Source organism: Chroicocephalus ridibundus, chromosome 11, assembly GCF_963924245.1.
Source record: "Chroicocephalus ridibundus chromosome 11, bChrRid1.1, whole genome shotgun sequence".
In the NCBI taxonomy this organism is placed as follows: Eukaryota; Metazoa; Chordata; class Aves; order Charadriiformes; family Laridae; genus Chroicocephalus; species Chroicocephalus ridibundus.
In genome coordinates, this window is record NC_086294.1 from 6049087 (window position 1) to 6071780 (window position 22694).

Sequence of the window (22694 nt, forward strand, 5' to 3'; positions counted from 1 at the left end):
GCATATTTGATTTCAGTGAAGTCTGGACAAGACAAAGGAGTGGTTTTCTGACTCGACAAGTAAAAACCAACAAATGCAACCTAAGAAACCAAATGAAATGTAGGTTGCCGTTTGTCAAAAATAAATCAGAGAGAGACTAATAATCAATTGACATATAAGATAGCCACTTGAGTACACTGTTTTGACGAATCCTGATCTCTGGAATCAGGGTCAAAAATACAAGTGGACTTAAGAGCGGAAGAAATTACAAATGTGAATAAAACAAGAAACTTCACCCAAGCTCTTACATTAGCAAATATCTGACTCGTTTGTGGGAAGAAAATAACTCAAGTTGATATCAACACCTGAAGAATACACTTTTATGCAAGCTGTGTTATATACACATATTTGATGCAGAGTAAAGATGAGACTTCTACTTCCAGGTCCAATTTTTTCAGGAACCATACATTTTATTGCCTGACTGTCACAGAAATAAATTCATACTTTTGTGGGTACAAGAGGGATAACCAAATACATTAACCATTTATTTGCCTATAGGTCCTTTTATCCTCAAAAGACCTACTATGGTGCTTTCTAATAGCAAGATATTTACCGAAATATTTGTTCTATGCACAATTATTTTTCAGGCTCTAATTTTAAGTATATATAGGGCATAATTAAAAAAAAACAAAAACAAACAAAGCCATTTTCATTTACTTCATTAACTGCCAGACCCTTTGGCAATCCAGCCCTTTCTATAGCACAGAATTGAATATATTATTTTAAGTCCATGCAGAAAACTGAAATTTATCTTAAACCTCATGTGTCTTTAAGGCCAAATAACACTGAAGAATAAATGAGTAATAACACTTTCATGTGCAACATATGCACTAAAGATGTAGTGCAAGCATGCTATTCTCTTAATTTCTTTATGTCATTTTCCTTTTTTTTTCCCCCATGTGTCCTCTTGCATCTGGTAGGACTAGATAAAATAGCATCAATACTCTAAAAGTTATCAGTATGAGTCTCGAGATACTATTTTGAAGTGGAGCATCTTTAAACCCATTGTAGCTTTTAATTTCCACAGGAAATAACAGTGGTGGTTTGTTTGGGTTTTTTTTTGTTTTGTTTTGTTTTTTTTTTTTTTCCCCAAAGGAAAGTCTAAATACTTTAAATTACCACATTTTTAACGTACTGACATGTTGATGGTCAGATGTTCTTCGATGCTCAAATTTAGATTGGCAGAAATCAGAGTAGTGAAGGGGCTTACAAAAACGTGGTATTTATGTTTGGCAGCAATTACTTTGTGAAAAACACAAGGTGACTCTCTTTTTCCTCTCCTTCTTTCTTCTTTTTTATATTTTTTTCCCCTCCAAGTTTGGCATGAATCTAAAGAGCTAAAAACTAATTTAACATGACAAACGCTTTCATCACTCCCTTAACCTCTGAAGTGAACGCTCTGACAAAGACAATATGTGTGGTATATGCTTTCCTTTTGACGCTTTATAAATTGCTTTCTTGTAACTGGGTTTTACCACCAGTCCCGTATCTTCAGGATGTCCTAATTTGAATGGCTGGTTCTACGTTCTTCACATGTCACCCCAGGATGATAGGAATAACTCCTGGGCTTTGTGAAACGATGTATGTCTCGGACAGGACCGCAGGACAATTTTATTTACATACTTCGTGCTGGAATTTACCAAAACGTCGTGCAATGCTACCGACTTATACTTTCCACTTCATTCACGTCTGGCTACTGAAGAATCAGGGAGAAGTGATAATCCTGGCTTTAAATAAGTGGACAACATTTTCTATGCCAAGTAAGGAAAAAGTTAACTGAAGTGAATTTTTCCTATTCTCTGCTGTTAAAAATAGTGCCTCTGTCTATTCCTTTAACAAAAACCCCACCAAGTTACACACATCAGCCCAATTAATCTGACATGTGTCAAAATCTCTGCATAAACTCCGTCAGGGTAAAGGAATTCAGGTATAGAATAGTAGTCTAAGACGGCCCACTGTCGGCATACAAAACCTAGTGTATTTTGCCCATGCACATGCCCTATCACAGTAGACCAGTGCCACACAGCCCTGCAGAAATTTTTCCCAGTCATCAGTCAGGATAAGTTTAAGAGGAACATTTAGGAAAACTCAAGACAACAAAGGAAGAGTCTATTTAAATATCCAAACTTCAGTGGCATTTTACGATCTAAGCCATCAATCTACAAGCATCTTAAAAAAGAAAATAAAAACCAAAGTTTCCTTCTAACAAGATATATTGTCACTATTTTGACAAATGTTTAACTTCTTAAAATCTCAGTAGTATCTTTATTTAACATCAATTATGTAGTGTGACAAAAGGCTCCAAAGGTTATTATGCACTATGAATTCATCTTTAAAGCTTTAAACACATGACCTTTTCATTTCATCAATTGTATTTTTGTGTGTTATCAGAAAGGCAATCAGAATGCCTAAATAATTTTTAAAATATTTATTCTTTTCTATCTATCATGATACTTTTTTTTGCTTGTGTCTTTAAATTGCCTCTCAGTAGAAATTTCTTCATGCCCCCCATAATCTTTGGCAGTCCTCTGAAAGTCCCAGGTTTACAGCATGTTTTCAATGATCTATCCATATCAGTTCCCCCCCATCTCTCTTATTATAGGACAATTTACTTGGAACTCCTGAAGACTATGAGAACTTCAAAGTATTCTTTCGATATAATTTACCTCATATCTGCCAGCATTGCCTTTTTCATTTAGTCCTGCAATAGTCTTGATTAGCATTGATGTGGTCATCTTCACGAAGCCTAGATATATTGACAAACCTAAGCAGCAGAACCATTTGCTGCAAATTTTGATGACTTTTTTTATAACTATTACTTTTAGCTGATGCAACCCCAGTGATAGAACCTCTGCTATGGTGGAAAGCAAGAAATTTTCTTTGTGTACATGTACGGCAGAAAAACATTATCAGCACCTTTAAAGCCTTTCCTATGCTTGAAGTTCTGACAGCAAAATACATCAGGAGATGTTACTGCAAAATGGAGTATTGCCCTTCCTTCTGCGCCTCTTGGGGGAACTTAACATTTCTCTTCATCCTGAGACTGCCAGCTCTCCTGGCAGATGCCTCTCCCTTTCCCTCTGTCTCAATGATTAGGACAGAATTGGGATTTTAGTCTGATCTGCACATTATTCTAGTCACCCATTTTGAAAAGAGAAAAACATTTTTCTTCCTGACAGAGCAAGGCAGAGTTATTTTGTCTCCACAGCGGTTCAGGGGCGAGTAGGTCAGGAGCTCCAAAAGAGCTGCAGAAGAGTGGGACAGCTGGTATTCTGCATTGCTGCTCCTTCCCCAGGAGAGCGGATATTTAGTTTTCCCAGGACTCAAGTTCTGCACATACTCAGGAGAAGGCAATCCTCCAGAGAACTGCAGAACAAGGAGAGTTTCTTAAGGTTTATTATGATAAGGAGATGATTTAGCGCCTTAAGTGTCAAGCACCTTAAGTCATACCACTGGACGACAGCAAGCCCCAGCTATTTGATGGGTGGATTAGTGCTCTTTGCGGTGTGGAATGAATCGTATGAATTTTTTGCTGAGAGTGAGGGAATTAAATTAATGAATGGCCTAAAGCACATCCCATTTGCCTTTCTGTTGTTCTCATGCACCTAAGGCAATGCAACTTCTTTTTTGTTTTCTTTCTTTTCTTTTCTCTGCTCGCTTTTCCATCACTTTCAATTACGATCACAGTGGATCCACCAAATTTATTCACAGGATTAACTGCAGCTATTTTCTGGTTTTGGCAGCTACTCTTCAATATACTTATTCTTTACTGTGTATGGCACAAAGCTTGTTAGGTAACTTCTCATTATTTAATCCTTGAGCCAATATTCTCTTCCTAAAACCTGCCTTCTCGTCTTCACTAGCCTGCTCTATCGCACTCGGCACTCTTTAGTCAGGAAAGAAGACCTCAGAAACTTCTGTCAAAACAGATCACTTATGTCATTACTTGAAATGATAGATCAGTCATCAATTATTAAGAGTCAATGCATCGCCTTACATTCTCTCTTGTCTTAGACAGTATATGAAAGCGTATAAAGCAATAACCATGTCGCAAAGCTTTGCTTTAGATTACAGTAACCTAAATACCAAGGAAAAATACATTTCATAATCCATCACTTCGAAGTTATGCACATGATTAAAATATTCACCTTGCAGTATATCATTTCCCATGTGCATAATCACTCAAACAGAGAGCTGTTGTATGATAACTGTCAGGTTCAATAAATCATGTGCTCTCCAATCTTTTTATTTATATATCAAACTAAGCCTGCTATTCTGAGGAGAGAGGTACAGAAAGACGGTTATCTCTGTAGTATTGAGTATGCTGGGTGCAGGCCTGGCCTAAGGAGGCAGCCGCAATAAAGTAACCAGTCAGCTCGCTCTTGCTAATGTATATATTAATTACATATGGAAGCTCATTAGTATGAAAAATGGGGTTTCCTTAGAAACCCGCGTCTAGCCTGTTGGATATGTATTGGTTATATGGGATAAAAAAAAATAAAATATTATTCTCTTCAAATGGAGAGAATAGGGAGAAAATTCAGTACATCTATAGGTCTTTTGAGCACTATATATGAGAATAGTTTCAGAGATGAACTAAAAACCACAGAGTATAGGTCTGGAAAGTATTAACAGAAAATATCGGCAAGCTACCATAATTTTGTCCTTCACTCAGAGAAGCTAGGAAGTTTGTGCAGCATGTCATTGTTATCAATGTATTGTCGAAGGCACTGTAAAAGGTACAAAACACACAGCTAATTTGTGTAGACGCTTAGAAAAACCTCAAAAACAACAGACAATGAGGGGGTCACCGAGGGGAGCACAGGGGGAATCAGAAAGGAATTAAATTAAGAAAGTCAAAATAACAGAAGCACGTTAAAAAAAAATCTTGAAAGACCACAGAAAGAATTAGGACATGGTGTGGTCAGTATTAGTACATTAATGATGGGAAATAAGCACAATAATTAGAGTTTCTTTTCTACATGTTTGCTTACAAAATACTAAGGATATGTGAAATATGGAAAATAACAGCACACAAAATGGAATCCCCTTACCATTTAGATCTAACACAACTGTGAATTTAGGCACACAGACAGATACAAACTGAGACTTAGTAATCAAAATGATTTTGTGTTTTTTATCTAAAGGCATCCTGCGATGGTACAATTTGAATTCAAATGCCAGTAGCTTCTGTTACTTATATGGATTCACCACCTATCACGTTTTTTTCAAAATATCTTTTTTAAACATATGGTAGTACATCAAAAAATCCTTACATCACCCTTTGTTTGGACCATCTGTGAGAGATGTGTATCCAACACCTAAAGTTAACACTGCACATTGAGAACTCGGGATTGATTTCTTGCTTCCACTGCTCTTGTGACAGTGAACAGGACTTGAACATTTTACTTTTCCTCATTATTTAGTATAAGGAATAATGATTTTCTTTGCTCATTGAGAAAACTAATTTGTGAAACAGATTGACCATTTGCTGACGTAGCCACGTGATTTGACAGAGAAAACACAGCCTTACCTATGAAATAGGCTAGCAGGATGGCAAGCAGGACTGCAGCAGCAATTGCAGACAAAGCAGCACATTTCCAGCTACAATACTTGGAGGGTTTTTTCAGCTTGAACGCATTCCTGGAGAATGTATTTCTAGGTAACAGTCTGGGAGGTGGAGTATAAACTGTTCCTGAGGTCAATGGGTAACCAGGGGAAGAACTACTGAAGAGCGGAGTAGTTCCAGAAGACGTCTTAAACAAGAAATGCCTGAAAAATATAAAATAGAACATAGTTGAAAACTGCATGTCCTGCAGTTAAGAAAGAACATCTCTTATTCTGATTCCATTCCAGCTGCTACAATGTGTTCAATTCAACTAAAAAGAAAAATGATTTTGTATGAAGAAATAAGGAGATGAAAATTTTCATAGTCTTTTTGCTACCAGAGCTTAACAACCGTCACTACAACACTTCAGGACATCTTCTGTCAAGATATCTGCTTAATCCTTTCTGTAATTAAATGCAACTTGACCAGACGCTAGCTAAAACACCAGCATGACTGATGAAACGTCTTTGAGGACCAGTCGAGATGGCACCTGTAAGAAGCCTAGTAACAAAGCTCAACTTCAGTACTGGTGTCACTATCAATTCCTTATGGCCTGGGTTTGACTAGGACAAAGCCACTACAAAATACCTGCAATGTATATTAGTATAACACAACACTTAACTTTATGAGAAAACATCCTTTCTGAGTTCAAAGGTCTACATGATCTACCTGCGGAATCCACTACCCAACAAATACTGTAAGATAAAAAAAATTATGAGTATCATTAACATTCCTGGCAAAAGCTGCCAGCAAAAAAAAATAATTAAGAACATACTGAGCGAAAACCGTCGTCCTGTAAGAAAAGTTCTTACCAGAATTAGAATTAACCATTATTTTATTTTAATGGTACACAGGTCTGGTTTGAACAACTAGGACAATCACCAAAAGCACACGACTCAGCAGAAAAAATGAGGACTTCAACTGCCCATACATTTATTAAGAAGAAAATATGGGACAAAATACATTACCTAACAAAATCTCAGAAAATGCTGCCACCACATTCCAGAGAGAGGAAACGCAGAAAGCAAACTAGGAGGCTTGCTTCTCTGCATTAGCTTCTGACAGTCGGGAAGAACTGCCTACAGGCACGTTCCCAGTAAATGAAAAGAGCAGCACAGAAGGAAGGCAGCGGTCTTCAGGAAGGCCACTTGTGTGGAGACACAAGAGCTTTGGAGACGTGTTCCATACCCTGTCCCTTCACAGCTCCGAAAAACAAGTGCTCCTTGGAATCAGTGAGAATGAAGATAGTAATCTCCAAAATCAGCAAAACCATAGCCTAAAATAACCCAAGTCTTCAGATGCAAATATAAATATGTTTAACATTTTTATTCGGATCAGAATCCCGTATGTCACTCTCGACCCACATGTTAAAACTTTAAAATCGATCACTGTTTATTACAACAATGATTTGGAAGTTTGAAACTGAAATACACAGAGTTTACTGTATACTTACTATACAGAATATCTGAAGTGATTTTAAAAAGTATTAAAGCATTTGTTTTGAAATGAAACCCAGAACATAATAAATTGCATGAAACTTGCATACTGTAGAAGACAGTAAAAGGAAGGCTGGCTAGGTTTCCCGGTTTTACGATTAAACACTCACATTTGAGGACAGCCTCTGAAAATACAGTCTTTTTTAAATGCAGTCATTAATAAACTCTATTAATGAACATGAAAAATCACTTATTTTGACACTGCTTTTGTTATTTTGTTGTTTTGTTTTTTTTTAACCCCAAATGACCTCGTACATCCCTTACAACAACGATCAAAATTTAGTTTGTTTTAGAAAATATTTCAGTCACCTAAGATAGTGGTAGTATTCGCTGTCTGAACTTTTTCTCTGTGTTTTGGAGACACCTCAGAAAAAACTTCAGACACAGAAGTACACAGGGAGAAGTGGCCTGCAATGCCTAACTATCTCAAGCAGATTAATACTGTGTTTTGGGTTAGGTTTTTTTTTAAAAGTTGCAGTTATTCGTAAAACAAAGAAAGAAGTAGAATGAAAAGGGAATATTCTAACCAGCTACTTAATGGAAACATTTGTAATTTTTTGCAAGTAAAGTTGCCCTTCCTTTTTCCTTATCAGTGAGGCTCATTAGACATTAGATTTGCTTCTTTTCTGCACACTGTATATGACCTATGAGAAAACACAGGAAAGGCAAATGCTATAAGGGTTTCCCCCTCAAAATTACCAAGCCTTTTAAATTAAAAAACACACCTTCCAGTTACAAGAAAGCGAGAAACAATGAAAGCCAGATTTCATGAACACTTCATTTTGAATGATTCTTTACTTTGCAGCAATTCAATTAAAATCACTGTTGGGAAAATGATGTTATCAGGCTGGTTGTGTTACGGAGATCTATTGACCCTTCCGTTCCTTTTGTCTGGTTAAAGCCTGATTAATACTCGTTAGAAGAAGCAGTTTTAGTCCTTTCTGCTCTCCAGTGTTGGGAACACAGTACCAGTTCCACAGGAACTAGGGACGCAAGTGCCACGGAGCACGAGGACGGAAGGACGAGAGGAAGGAGAGGAGGAGGAGAGATCTGGTGAGACACAGGCAGGGAGGAAGGCTCATCTCTCTCTTTCGGGCCAACTCTGCACCTGCCTCAGCCCAGGACCCCCTTCTTCTCCTCCTACATCCTCATGGCATGAGCTGCTCTTTCAGGTTTGGACCGAAGAGTCTACAACAAACAGTCCTTCCAGTTCTTTCCTTTTCCCAGCCCAAAAGCAGACCTCACAGAATCAAACTGGAAATTGCAATCTTTGGCGCCGTCTTTATCTGAAATGTCAAGGTTTTTAAACCCAGGAATTTTACGTCCTCTTTAGCTGAGAAGGCAGCTACAATACCAACAGAAATTTTAATATAAAGCATTGTTAAAGTAAACTCAGATATATAATGAAACTCTGCTCCCATTAAAATTGAATTAATGAATATCTAGGTATGTTTTAATAGAACGTGTCAATCATATACTGTTTCATGTGATAAGAAAAAAAAGTAGAAGAAAAAAATAGTTCCGCCGTGGTCCACTTTGAGATGCATAAAATATATAAAGAAAACTGAAATACATGCAAACGTGATCTCTATTATGTTCTTAAAACTGATCAGAACTTCATAGAAGCAAAAAAAGACCAACTGAAACGGATACATAGAACGGTGTCGTTCTCAAAGTAAAAAAGAAAAAATATCATTGGACAAACTCTGAATTCCGTCACACCTGTGAGTCCTGCCCATGTATTTTGAAAGCTGAAAGTTTATTGCCTCCATAAAAGGATTTCTGACAAAGTGGCAATCATTAGAAGACGGTGCACCATTTTAAAATACAGAAATTCTGCCTTCAAAAGTTTTAAAAAGATGTTTAACTAAAGATACGTTAAATATCCACCAAGCCCTCTTGGAAAATTGGCACTGCATTCAGAGCTGGAGGCCGGATGAGCAGGAACGCCCTACGTGACAGTGAAGTACAGCAGAAAGACTGAGAACATAACAGACAAAATACTCGGACCCCTGGAGTTTTAAGTCTAGATTCAGCTACTAATGGAAATAAATTGACTTGTCTCAACTCTATCCCTAAACCCAATGATCTATAGCTATATTTTTATGTGGGATTTGACATGCTCTGGTACAACCAATTGTCTGTGGGCCCAAGCTGCACAGGGAGAACATGAGCATTTATCAACATTAATTACAGTCTCACAGCGGTAAGACTGGGAGGTATTGTTCAATGACTGCTTATGAAAAGAAATGATCTTATTTGTACCCACTCATTAATTTCAAATACATTCCATATTAGAATTAAAAAACCTGTATATTCTCTGTCTTACCTATTCACCTACCAAACGCTATTAAGAAAAACACATTTTATACCTCACAATTAGCATTAATAATTTCATTTAGATTAGGACTAAATTCCTATTTTGAAAACATGGGAGTAAATTTACTAAGTCTCAGCCCAATCTCCCTAATTTCTGAGCATCGTGAAGCTATTCCTACACTGGAAAATTACAAAATACGATTGTCAGTATACAGTGATTCAGTAATTTAAGCGTCCATGAAAGGTATGGAAGGAGCTTTCAGAAAAGAGGTTAACCCTTTAGCTGGCTCAGTGCTCTCCTCTCCTGCTCGGCAGCTTTGGGGGGCGTAAAATGCCCCCCGCTTTGTTTTAAGCAGCGTGTGCTGCTGATGCGCCGGATCGCAGACGGGGACCTCATCGCTGATGCCAGGAGAAAGGTGACATCTATGAAAGTTGAGCTTGCGCGGGGACATTTGTCTGCAGTTCTGTGGACTAATGGTAAATGGAAAAAGCTATATTTTGCTTTCTTCATTAATTCAGAGCTCTCTATAGCATTTATTTTCCCACAGGTCAAAAGGACCTCTGGTGTTCAGGGAATAGTGGTCTGACAGACACTGTATTAACTTCCATATTCCTTGAGAGAACAATCTTTTTTTCCCCCCCTCCTTTCTGGCCACATTGTCATGGCAGCACGCTGCAAGAATCAGTTGAGAAAAATAATATTGGGTTTTGTGATGAAAAACTGTAATAGAAAGGAAGAACAAGATATTTTCTAACATAAATCGTTTCTTTCCCTCCTCATACTATCCTAAGCTTATTCTGCATGAAAACAGAAGTACAGAGAGCTGTAGTTGCTTAAATCTTCCTTTTTCATATTTTTTTCCACAGGTTTTTAATAGTAATTAATAAACAGAAAAGATACATAGCAAGAGAATAGTAACAGCTTGATTTAGTGCTTCTAGGACATAAAAAATATCTTTAAGCTGATTACATCTGTCTACAATTTTATTGTACATTTATTCTTAGCAGAAAAAGAACAATGAAATGTAGAACGTAGCATGCAGGCTTTCATCGGGGCAAAAAAAAAGAATCTCCTGTAGTCTTCTAAGTCCTCCAAAAAAGTAGCGACGAGTCATTTTCTAACCAGAACTATTCAATGATTGTATGATTTTATGCCAGTGGAAGCCTCAAAGTGGCTGCCAAATTCAGACAGTCACGTTTTATGGCAGTTTTCTAACTTCCATACAAAAAGAAACCAAGATTGAAGAAAACTACAAGCTGTTCTTATGCTAAAACGAACTCAGACCGGTGCAAGCTTCGGTTACCTGTGTAAGGGTCTCTCAGTCTTCCCCCAAATGAGATTTAATTGCATGTTCTTGCTCTCAGGTTCTCACAGAGGAACTCAGGTTCCTCAGGTTTACTCAGGCTGGGGGGTCTCTGACCTGCCAACACCCCACAGAAGTTTCTACCCTTTTCAGTGCCCAGAACACAGGGACTTCGGTATTCCCCAAATGCTCTACAGTCAGCAATAAAGGTTTAAAATGTTATTTATGTGTGTTGAAATTACATAGGTACAAGAAATTGTCTCAATCACATCAAATCTGAAGACTAAACTCAGTAAGACAGATTTTTCAGTGTAAAGCTACTTAAAATACACATAAGTGAACTGGCCATCTCACCCAAGAGTGCCTACGGGCACCCTCACACCCAAATGCTTGTTGCAACCGGAGGACAGCCCTCGTGACAACACACCATTTCAGTATTTTTCAGCCCGCTGCAGAGAATCAATTTGCAACTAACTGTGCATGGTGGACTAAGGACGCTCTGTTAGCCACGGCAACAATAATTCAGAATGAACACATCAATACCAACGGGACACTTCTACCCACTGTAACGCAACCCCGAACCTCGCAGCAGCCGCCCAGCTTCCAGTGCAGGCTCTAATACCAGCTTCCCAGCCCTTGAAAGGTTCATCATTCCTTAAAGGCTGGGTTCTTCACATCCCCAGGCAAAGTCTTCTAAAAAATGCAGAGCGTTAAGCAGAGTGTCACGGGTGTTGCCTGAAGTACCAGACGAGCTTGTCACTGCCATCCCCATACTCCTGACAAAGACACAGTTGGACACACAAAAGCACGGTAATTGAAAGCTGCTTGATGGGAAGGCAGGGTGTTGTACAAAAAGGCATGTGCCAGCCTTTGGGCACCCTGATCTGTCAATATTATGAAAGAAAACCAAACAGACAACGTTCACAAAGCCGTAATTGGAAACAGAGCAGGTAAACCAAGGCAAAACATCTGTATTGTACCGCAGCTGCAGCGTTAGCTCCGTACTGGACGCCCTTTTACAGAACAACCTGCTTCTCATGTGGAAGATGCTAATTGAGATACTGTTGGATAAACTTTTATAACCTTCTCTCTCTCTAATCCCTGCTGTAAGCTGCCCCTGGATGCTCTGGCTGCGTGTTCCAGGCCTGGCTCTGGTACGTCTCAAAGGCAGAGCCTGGGCTCCTCTACTGGGAAAGCTGCTCGGTGGTGACATATTGCTGCGGGAGAGGCTGGAGAAAAGCAAGGTGAAAAACACAGAAAGAGGAAGGATTGCTGAGATGAGGGTCATCAGTAGCTCAAGAATTGTGAGAGGGAGAACACCAATATGGAAAGGCATAAAATCTGAAAGGGGAAAACCCAGGAAGGCTAGCGAGGGTCGAGCGGCTGGTGATGGAGCTGGGGCACAGGGCAGCCCAGAGACCACGGGGAGCTACGAGGGCCACCCCTTACCTTCCTGACCAGTGCCTGTGTGGCCGAAAGAGATCCTGGGTGCCCTGCAACTGGCGGTGAGCACACTCCCCCAGCCTCCCAGCTTAAATCCCAGTCAGCTTCTCTGCGAGTCAGGCCAGTAAATAGTTGCTTTGCCCTTGAAATGTATGTATATCTTTCTTCCACTATTGTTTATTCCCCAAGAAGGCAGCAGTGAAACTGCTAGTTAACGCCTAGTAAAGAGTAACAGGAATAGCTACAGACATAAACACAAAAAATCAATTACTTTGCATATGTACTTACATTAAATGGCAGCAGGATCAATAATGCAGATAGAGGAAGATTTAGGCAGCTCTGAATCAGCTCTAACTATAGGACCTTTCCCTTCTTATGTGGAAAAACTTGTCTTATGAAATGTCTTAGTACGTTGCATAGCGCAGCCAAAGTGATGAAATCCACTAATGCCTACATTTGTTATTCCGGTAATGATGATAATGACAACAGTATTTTGCATTTCAATAGGTCCGTTCATTTTTAGCTTTCTACATCAGTTAATGAACATAATTTCAAAACACTTCTATTTTAAAAGGCGTGCATGTAAGCTCTTCACTACCTCTTGATTCAACTACTCACGTAACAAGAAAAAAAGAGAAAGTATTAACAGCAGTGATATTTCAAGTCTATAAATAATAGAACAGAATAATAAACTCAAATGTCTAAAATAATTCTGTTATCAGTCTACACGTAAACTTAAAAAATAGAAACCTAAATGACATCATTTGAGATTAAAAGTAACACCCTCAGTGTACCTGCCTCTTCCTGCGCAGACACTCACGCTGCCTGTTCCCTCTGCACAACACTAAACTTAAAAATGCAAATCAACAAGATCATGAAAACACGCAATTATCTGCAATCTGTAAAAACTTCTTTGAGCTTTTGTGAGTGGGAGTACATCTAGATTGATTCTCTCAACCAGCATTTTGGTTGAGATCCTGCTTTTGTAGTGTTTTCCTTCAGCTTTTTTCTCTCCTATCACGAGTCTACATTTGTTATGAAAACAATACTACAGTATCCTGCTAAAAGTGACCTTTCTACATTGTTTTTGGAATTCCTCCAAGTACACGGCCCAAATGTGCGAAGTCCTTGGGGATGCTTTTGACTGTGCTTTACTCGACTCTTTGAAATGCGTTACTTTTAGATAGGTCCAGAATCTATCTATGCAGATGCCATTTAACCTTCACATGCAGGAACAACAGAATGAAGGAGTCAGTTCTTGCCCCAGCCCTCAAACTCAGAGGACTAAACACTGTGGCATATGTGCCTGTAGCCGTGTAGTTTGTCAGTGGTAAGAGAGAGCCACACAAGATAAAGCAAAACGAGAGTGAGGAGTTATTTCACTGTTCCAAGTAGTTGTTTGTTATGCCAAATATATCCTAGAAATTTGCATTAACAAAAGGAAAAGAAATTTTGTTTCACTATTCTGTTCCAGAACATTTTGCATCATGTATAAAGATATCAAAATATTGAGACATCATTGAAAATAGGCAGACAATTGTGGAGAGTGGCTGTAACTTGGAACTTCTGCACATCCAGAAACTTCAGGTTTACGTATTCAGTTCAGAAGTTCTGCAGCTGATGTTGACACCCTAACACGGCACAATATCCGAATGCCACAGTAGCAGTATTTCAGGTATTTATAGTATCATAGAATGGTCTGGGTGGGAAGGGACCTTAAAGCCCAGCCAGTGCCACCCCCTGCCCTGGGCAGGGACACCTCCCACCAGACCAGGTTGCTCCAAGCCCCGTCCAACCTGGCCTTGAACCCCTCCAGGGATGGGGCAGCCACGGCTTCTCTGGGCAACCTGGGCCAGGGGCTCACCACCCTCAGAGTGAAAAATTTCTTCCTGAGATCTAATCTAAATCTACTCTCTTTCAGTTTAAAACCACTATTTTAACATTAAAGTAAAAACATAAAACTGTTATTTCTTTAAAAAAAAAATAATTAAAAACCCCCTCAGCACTAAATCCCACTCTTCATGTACTCTGTTCTTGGCTTTTTGCCGGAGGCTGTGCATAGCCACTCTGTACGGCATTCATTCTTTCACTGCCTGGAAGCCTGAAGCTACGAAAATGCTGAGTGCAGATGTTTCCCCGCTGTGATGCCCCACGATTTTGAGTTCATGCACTGAACTGGTGCCGACTGGGATACAGCTCATGGTGCTATTCCATCCACTGATCTCCCATTTCTGCCCTAGCTCGCTCTCCTCAGGCTCACCCGACTGCCTGTGTTGGAATCGGACGGGCAGAGTAAGAAACATAGCTTCAACCCCAGGAGCAGGCAAATATTTTGAAAAGCAACACGGGGGTTCTATCAAGGCTAATTTTCAGATTGCTCAGTCTTTGTGCTGAACTTTGCTTAAATGACCCCTGATTTGGACCACTGCTAAAGAAACCATCATCCTTCCTCCTGAAATACAGGAGAGACATTAGCATGTTACAGCCTTCCTTGAAGCCTAGCAACGGATCCTTGTGAGCAAGCTCAAAAAAATTACAGACATACATACAAAATTATCTTTACAACTGAAAGATTTGAACTGAAAATATTTCAAACTATGAGACTAATTATGGGGCTAAAGAATAAGACTAATTCCTATTTATTTTTGCCTTCTTTTTCCTCCTGGATTAAGTATTATTAATTATATTGGTACCAGCTAAATTAATATCAATATAAAGTACCGGAACAGGCATTAGTACATTAGGCAATCTCAGTCAATCATCCATCCATGAAAGCCCTTCTGTTATCCTCACTTATGAGTCACCCCGTTCTTGGCCGGTGCCTGCAGGTGGCCCTGTGTGAGGTTCCCGTACCAGAGAGGACTCTCACGGTGCAAAGAGGGATGCCAACCTTCCTCGCAAAGTCATACTTTTCTCCCTGTGCCCTCAAAACATTTCAAGCTTTAAAGCAGAGCGCTGCCTTTCTAGCTGTCTGGAAGTAATGAGACCCACACCGGGACGTTCAAAGGTAGTATTTTCATCATTCATCCCCTTCGAAAGCAATGATTAAAGAAGCAATAAAGGAACACCTCTTAACTGGAAAACGTAGAAACCAGCACTTTGGAAAGGAGGAGGAGGAGAAGGTTTCAAATAGACTGCAAGAGGACAATAAAAGTTAAAGAGCATTAAACAGCAGCTCCGAGCCTAAAGGTAAAGCAGCTAAGTACTGCAGAAACGAACCATAAAAACAGCACCATAAAAACGCTACGGCAATGCATTACTGCATCCTTAGTTAATGATATTTCAACCTTTCCATTACGGACCCTTATTTCAAAGAAAACAGAACAATTACATAGCCAGCCTGGGGCCCTGTTGCAGCCATAAAGCAGCAGCAGACTAGGGAAGATATAGTCCATATTTGTTTGCCTTGAACCAGAAACAAGCACACTGATATCAAGCACACTTGATTGAGGTTCAAGGCCAGGGTTCAAGGCCAGGTTCACACTTGAGGGGTTCAAGGCCAGGTTTGATGGGGCTCTGAGCAACCTGGTGTAGTGGGAGGTGTCCCTGCCCAGGGCAGGGGCCTGGAACTAGATGGTCTATGAGGTCCCTTCCAACCCAAACCATCCTATGATTCTAAAAAAGCATAATTAACCACTCTGCATAAGCACTTTGCAATCTTGTAACTCCACTAAAAGCAACAAGCTACTACAATACAGCTAAGCACAATTCTGAAAAAATACAGAACCACAAAGTGTTCATGCAGACATGGGGTGTAATTGCCTGAAGAGGGTATGTGAAAACATGTGCAAGCAGTAAAAGCCTACTTTACATCACAAAGTAAACAAAACAAGTGTCATTAACCCCCTCCCCCATCAATATTGAAACAAGAGGTGGAGAAAGGATATATTTGGGAAATGTACTCTCTCCAAACAGTCTGAATTCAGCCCAAACTGCCTAAGACAGCAAAGGGAAGAAGGGAAGGGAAAAACATTCTTACCAGAAAAAAAAAAACCAAAAAACAACAACATGCAGACACACGTTGTATTATTCAATGATTTCAGCGCTCCGTACTGGTAGATAAGGAGACGTCTGGAATCTAAATTGTGATCTGAGTTTTGTAGTGCTGACATGAAGCATTCCCTTCAGACAGCTCAGGTGCCACTTCTTGTTTCATAATCCGTAATGTGACCGCTTGCACATCTTTTTCAGTTGAGAGCAGAATCTACTGAAGGTAACCGAAAGGTGAAAACTAAAAGTTGTGAAACTCTTTCATGATAAAGCAGGTGCTGTCAGGGCTGGCTTTGCCTCCTGAGCACTCCGCTACTGAGATTAATAAACTGACAACAAGAAAAAAAATTAGAGAGTAGCGCACTGTGGAGAGGCAGTCTAAGAAGGATCACTGTTTCACAACAAGCCAAAGCTATAAAGTAAAAGCTGAACAAAAGTTACCAAAAAGCTGCCCTTTTTTCCGTGGCTACTGGTATGCATGGAGATGAAATACCGGCTTTGAGATGAAAGAATTACAGGCTAATTCTGAAAGTCTCCAATGATTCTGCAGGCATCAATTGCAGCAAAATTCGCTGCAAACCAGAAAAGGAATCAAAATCATCATCTTCTGAGTTAATATTCTTGCGATGAAACTTGTCATCAAGTCCTGTCAGGTGTGCAATATTGGAAAAGAAGAAAAATCGATCCTGAAGCAACTCTGGAATAGCCTTAGAACACAGCAATCCTGTCAGGATGTTTTCTAATATCTTAATGCTTGCCTGTGACAAACATCTATGGAAAAGCTCCCATTAACTGCCGGCTATCTTGCGACCTCCAAAAATAACCGTACTCACAAAGTAACCTTTTGTCATCAACACGAATACGTGCATATTCCCAGAGGTTTTATGATTAAAAAAAAAAGAAAAGGAGAAGAACCAAAGTTAGCAATGAAATTGATAGTCTCCACTGACAGGGAATAGGCACAAAATCAGACGTTAGAAGAAAAACAGCCAGGCAAATGCCCACGCCTGTTTCTCAGGGATGCCAGTGTTATGAATAGCCCGAGGAATTCCCTCTATATAAAGTGTTTGGTAAATTGGGACAATCTTAAGCCACCAGAAATGACACGTTTCAGGTAGAGTTGTACCCATGAACAACTTCCCGTGAAAACAGACGGACAAGGAACAGTAGGGGGTCATTCTACACTAGAATTAAAACTATTCTATAATCCTGGGCAATGAACCACACAGCAATGACTGGCCTGGGCTGAATGGGACCGACACTTCTATCTTGTAGTACTAGCAATAAATGCCAAATTCAGGATGCCAAAATTAAGTTCTAAATAGTACCACGCTCTCACAGAAGCAGCAGAGTTAAGAGCCAAGCTTCACTCTTTTTTTTTTTTTTTTTTTTTGCCAAAGTTAGCTCCAAAACTTCAGTAAGTGAGAATCCCTTTCCTTTCTTTTTTTAGACATTTCAGGCTTCAGATAACTTGCATTTGCTCTTCAGCCCCTCCACTTCTTCATGGCACCCATGTTAGCATTTTAACCAAATGGGGCCATGCGACTGAAGCCCCCTGTGAGCGCTCCAGAGCGGCGCTGGGGCAAAGACTCCCTGCTCTTCTCAGTCTCCTTTGCTCCCCACAGTGCCACAACCTCTGATTAACCGCTGAATATCAACAGCCTGGGTGCTGTAAGCTTCAATCCAGCCATACCAACTCCTCGCAGGGCTCCAGAGCAGAAGGCAATCTTGAATCGCAGCCTGGGAGGGGCTGCGCCGTGGTGTGACTGCAACAAACCTCGCTGCTCTGGGAGGAACCCAGCAGGGCGGCATTCAATTCCCAGAAGGCTGCAATTCAAACATCTCCGAAGCTGTGGCAACCAGGCAACTGGAACCACGGCACTGGCCACTGCTAGACGCAGTCCAGCTCCTCTACCTGTACGCTGTGTGCGCGGCTGTCTGGGCAAGGCAGGACACCCTGCTATCCCAACCACTTCTTTCAGCACAACGGCTAATTTTAAATTCTGGGAGATGAGCTCTGCCAGCTCCGCTATTTAAAGCGCAAGTTAAATATGTTTGACATTCCATACCCCAAATGACAACAAACCAGAATATTTAGAACGGCGGCATGTCAGGCGTTTATTTATTTATTTATCCGGCAGCCCTAAGTGCTGCACCTTTTCATTTATATGCAACTGTTTGCCCCACGGGCATCAAGCTGTTAAGACGTACAGAAGAGATTTAAATGAGCTTGCATGCTGGATGAAATATAAATTAAAATTATAGTACTGTCAGTCTTGAATCAGGGATTGTTTCTCAAGGTCTCTCAAAATGCGTAATTTCAAATGAGCCTCTATTTGTTACTTCGGGAAAGGCAAACTGTACAATTTTTCAGCAGCACAGTTAATATGACTTATAAGTTGTTCCTGAGCCTGTGAGTATAAAATGCTGTACTAATACCACGAGCTGGGTACGCAGGGATGGTCCAAATGAATAAAAGGCTTTAAATGGGACATGTGAACAGAGAGATGCCCATCTGTCTACCTTCCAACGCAAAGCACATCAGAGGCTTGCAGATATTCTAATGTCACTAACTCCCAACGCTGTGTCAGCCAAACCCCTCACTGACACGAAGTGAACAAAACCTCATCTCCTAACGAGCCAAACCGTTTCCTCTGTGCGCTTCGGAGCGCCCTGCAGCGGCATCCCCTGGGGTGTCCGTCCGTGCCACCCACCTGGTCTCGAGAGGGACGTTGCTGTTGAGGACCCAGCTGTCCTGGAGCTGCACGGACTCGGGGGTGGTGGCCAGGTCGTTGGGCGCCGGAGCGGGCGCATGAATCTGGTTCCGGCGATTTGTGAGGGAGTTCCTGTTGAGGGAGTTGGCAGAGGAATGGTGGTGGGACAGTGAATGGTTGTGAGGAGGAGGGAGAGGCGGCCTCAGCGTTGACTGGCTGTGATGATTTGAAGGGCCTAAAATAGAAAAGAAAAATAAATCACCAATGCGTGTTGACGATACTATTCTCCTTGGCATTTCCAAGGGACCACTGCCTGGAAAACAAGCCAAATCTCAGAAACAGGAAACCAAGCCTGTGGGCCACTTGGACCTATAGGCATCAGAACATGGTTAAATCACCAGTGATCATTAGAGATCAGAGATACAAAACAGTGTTTCGAGGCTGCACAGTTGAGATGTTCACAAAGGCTATATTTAGATTTTAAAATACTTCTTTATGGATTCTCCCGGAGAAGGACTCCTCTGTGGAGGAGCCAGGACAGCAGTCTAGATTGAGCATTTTCCTCCCTGTTTCTATCAGGGACTTTAGGGGATGAATCTTAATGGATTAAAAACGGCTTTTGTGAATATGGTCTTTAGGCTTCTATAAAATGTAATCAGAGATCTCATTCTGCTCTCACTCACTGTTATTTTACCAATCAGCTTCAAAAGAAGAGTATTTGTGCCAGTGAAAGAAGATTAAACTCCAAATATGAAAAGAGAGCAACAATGCAATGATGATATCTTTCATGTTCTTCCACGTGATCAGGATTTGGCCTGTATTTTTCTATTTTGCAATGCCACAAACACACAGCAAGATCTGAAAATCATGTTACTCTGTCAGCCTCTTTCATTGAAAATTGGCAGATGATGTTTTTGAGAGATAACGAAGGATATACACTTTTCTCATTCTTTGAGTACTGACATGTTTGCATTGATAATGAAAATCAATTTTTCTAATCAATTAGATTAAAATAAAAAGCTCATGAGAAGTAAATAGAATAAGCAGGTGTCATTCTAGCATAGTTGCTTTTCTAAACATAATGCAGAATGGTAAATAAGTTTAAGTGCAATTCTGTATGTTGCAATAATTTACTTTTAATAAAAATAGCGAAAGAGATTAAAGAAAACAAACACCGTTAAGTGTATTATGAACTGCGTGCTTTAGTCATTATACCAAGTTGTAGTTTTCCAGTGAACAATAATCAGAATAAGTAATATTAGGAAACTGTAATTATAATGATGTATGTTTGTTTTTAGAAACTGAAGCACATTCTGTACTTAATGAATCAAACAATAAAAGAAAACATCAGAAGGGAAAAACATTTGCAGCTAGACTGATCTATTTTTATATGAAACAATGAAATATAGAAGCACTGTAAGTTAATTAAGCTCAATATTTAAAGAAAAACAACAAACCCGCCCAAAGCCCCAACAAAATCTTCAAGGGGGGCTAATCCCAATGGAGAATCAGGCCACACGGCCAGGAACTGAACCCGGTGCATCACTTCAGGCTTCGGGATGCTAAAGTTCTTCTCAAAACACCCTTCACACTCAGGGGGATCTTTTAGGCCCATGAAGAAGGGACAGGCAGGTTTCTGGGGACTTGCACAAGGCAAGTAGAAGCTGTCCCGGGATAAGAGACTTTAAGAAGGGAACGATAATAAATTCTTCATCCCTCACATGCTGCTTTAAATCTGCACAGAAGTTTATCTTTTTTTTTAATTTCTGTTGCCCAAATGCTCCCCCCTATGGTAGCGTCAACTTCTTTAAATACAGAGACACCTTTCATAACACATCCTAAATTTTAGGGTCATCATATGTTCTGCTCTCCTCACTATCCTTGCCTCAGCTATGCCTTACCTGAGCTTGAAAGAGACTGTTTAGCCCAGCAAACTCTCTGTTTAGCCCAGCAAACTCTCTGTTTAGCCCAGCAAACCCCCATTTGGACCTCCTATCCCATAAATGCCTAATCTACACCAGGTCCTGGCTCCATTCCCCAGCAGCATGTGGAGTAAGACACAGCAGGAAGAAAATGTGTTTGGACAATATCCACATGCATGGAAGCTTAAATGGAATTATTCTCCTAGTCTGCGTTCTGGCTTTAAACAACCCATGTTTGGATTTCAATAAGTGGATATTTATGAGTGATAAGACACAAACGCGTGCCCTTTTGTTAAAAATTACTTCAGAAGATTCACGTGCTTCGTATTTTCTCAGCTGACTTTGGAGGCAGCTTTTCATTTTGGAGGATAAATATGGAAAAGTCATACCCACATAAACAATAAAGTTTTGCTCCGGGAGACACAGTAGTGCCAGCTATACAAAGACTCTGAATCTTGCAACCTCAAAATCACAGAGGATGTTCTTAAAAATGAGCTAACTGCACATCAATAAGAATGAACAGAATTTCAAGGAAGCAAGAGCCAAATTCAAGTTGCCACCAATTAATTTAATCTGCCTCAAGACTCAGTTCCCACACAGTAAATAAAATGTACTGCACAAAATAATCTGTGCAGAAGTAACTGAACATATATTGCTGCTGCAAAACCTCAGAAACCTGGCATAAGATGAACGTAGCATTTAATAGAGACTAATAAAACAAATACCAATATCAATGCTATATAGATATTATATAGTTTATATTAAAACGTATAAAAGCTTTTTTATATATATATATATATATATAAAGTACTAACTAGGGAGCATGCACACACACTCATAAGTATATATGAGAGAGATAAAAGCTTAATATGCTGCTTCTTCATAAATCTGTTTAAATGAATCAAAAGCAGAAGCTGAACGCTATTGAACTTGCCAGGGATATAAAATTGGATTCGCATCTGAACATCTGAGCACTTCTTTATGAGCATCTTTGCCTAAATTAAAACTTCAACAGCAGTACCTACAAATCTGCTGAGCTCAGAAGTTCAGAAAAGTAAATCACCTGTCCCATAATAAAAGATCAGCAGCTGAAGGGACTGGCACATCGTACCTGACGATACGACATGCTCCGCAGCCTCCTGCCGATTGCTTTATTATTTGGAAGCTTAAACACAATAAGCATCTTGATGGAGTACATCTGGCTTTTTACATCAGGAAAGAGATTTTATTTTTGACGTGGCAGTTGCCAGTATTGGTTTGGGGAAATGATGCCTTTTTTCATTTATTACATGAATTAGGGGTTTCACCAGAATACACTATACAATCTCAAACGTTTAGGATTTAAGGAGAAGCCTCTTAACACCACAATGAGAATCAGAGAACTGGGAAATCTGAAACACTGCTACCCCTCCCTATTTTGGCTTTTTTTTTTTTTTTTTTAGATTTCTGATTTAAATTCCCAAATAGAGAAACATAGATAATTCTAATGAAATTTAGTACACACTGATTGTGCTGAGCACTTTTGAAAATTCAGGGCCCAATGACCATATAATCAACATGCGATTCTTCAAGAGATCTTACTGCAGTCAAGAATATCAGCAATGTTCATTTCAAAGGTGCAAATTAGAAGCTGAGTGAGGATAAATTGTGTTCTAATTAAGTAATCTGAGAATACAAGGCCTGATCTACGTATCTGTGAAGTAATCATAAGCTATCCAGTTGACTCATTTGGGTTTAATCAGAACCAAAATGCTAAAAAAAAAAAAAACCAAAACCAATCATGTTTTGCTCTGTTCATTCTTTAATTCAGCAAAATAATTAAACAGATCAGGCTACTGCAGAGGTAAAATTCAGCTAAA

At 39.9% G+C, this 22694-nt stretch overlaps 1 protein-coding gene across 20 annotated transcripts in view; it reads right to left on the bottom strand.

The window, feature by feature from the left end:
* The window catches only part of TENM2 (teneurin transmembrane protein 2), a 668147-nt gene that overhangs the window by 164600 nt on the left and 480853 nt on the right, over nt 1-22694 (bottom strand). For all 20 annotated transcript variants that reach the window (XM_063349520.1, XM_063349519.1, XM_063349517.1 and 17 more), the window contains 2 exons: nt 18914-19148; nt 5573-5811 (listed from right to left, as the gene is read on the bottom strand). In XM_063349520.1, the coding sequence (XP_063205590.1) occupies nt 5573-5811; nt 18914-19148 (474 nt within the window). The remainder of the gene's footprint in view (nt 1-5572; nt 5812-18913; nt 19149-22694) is intronic.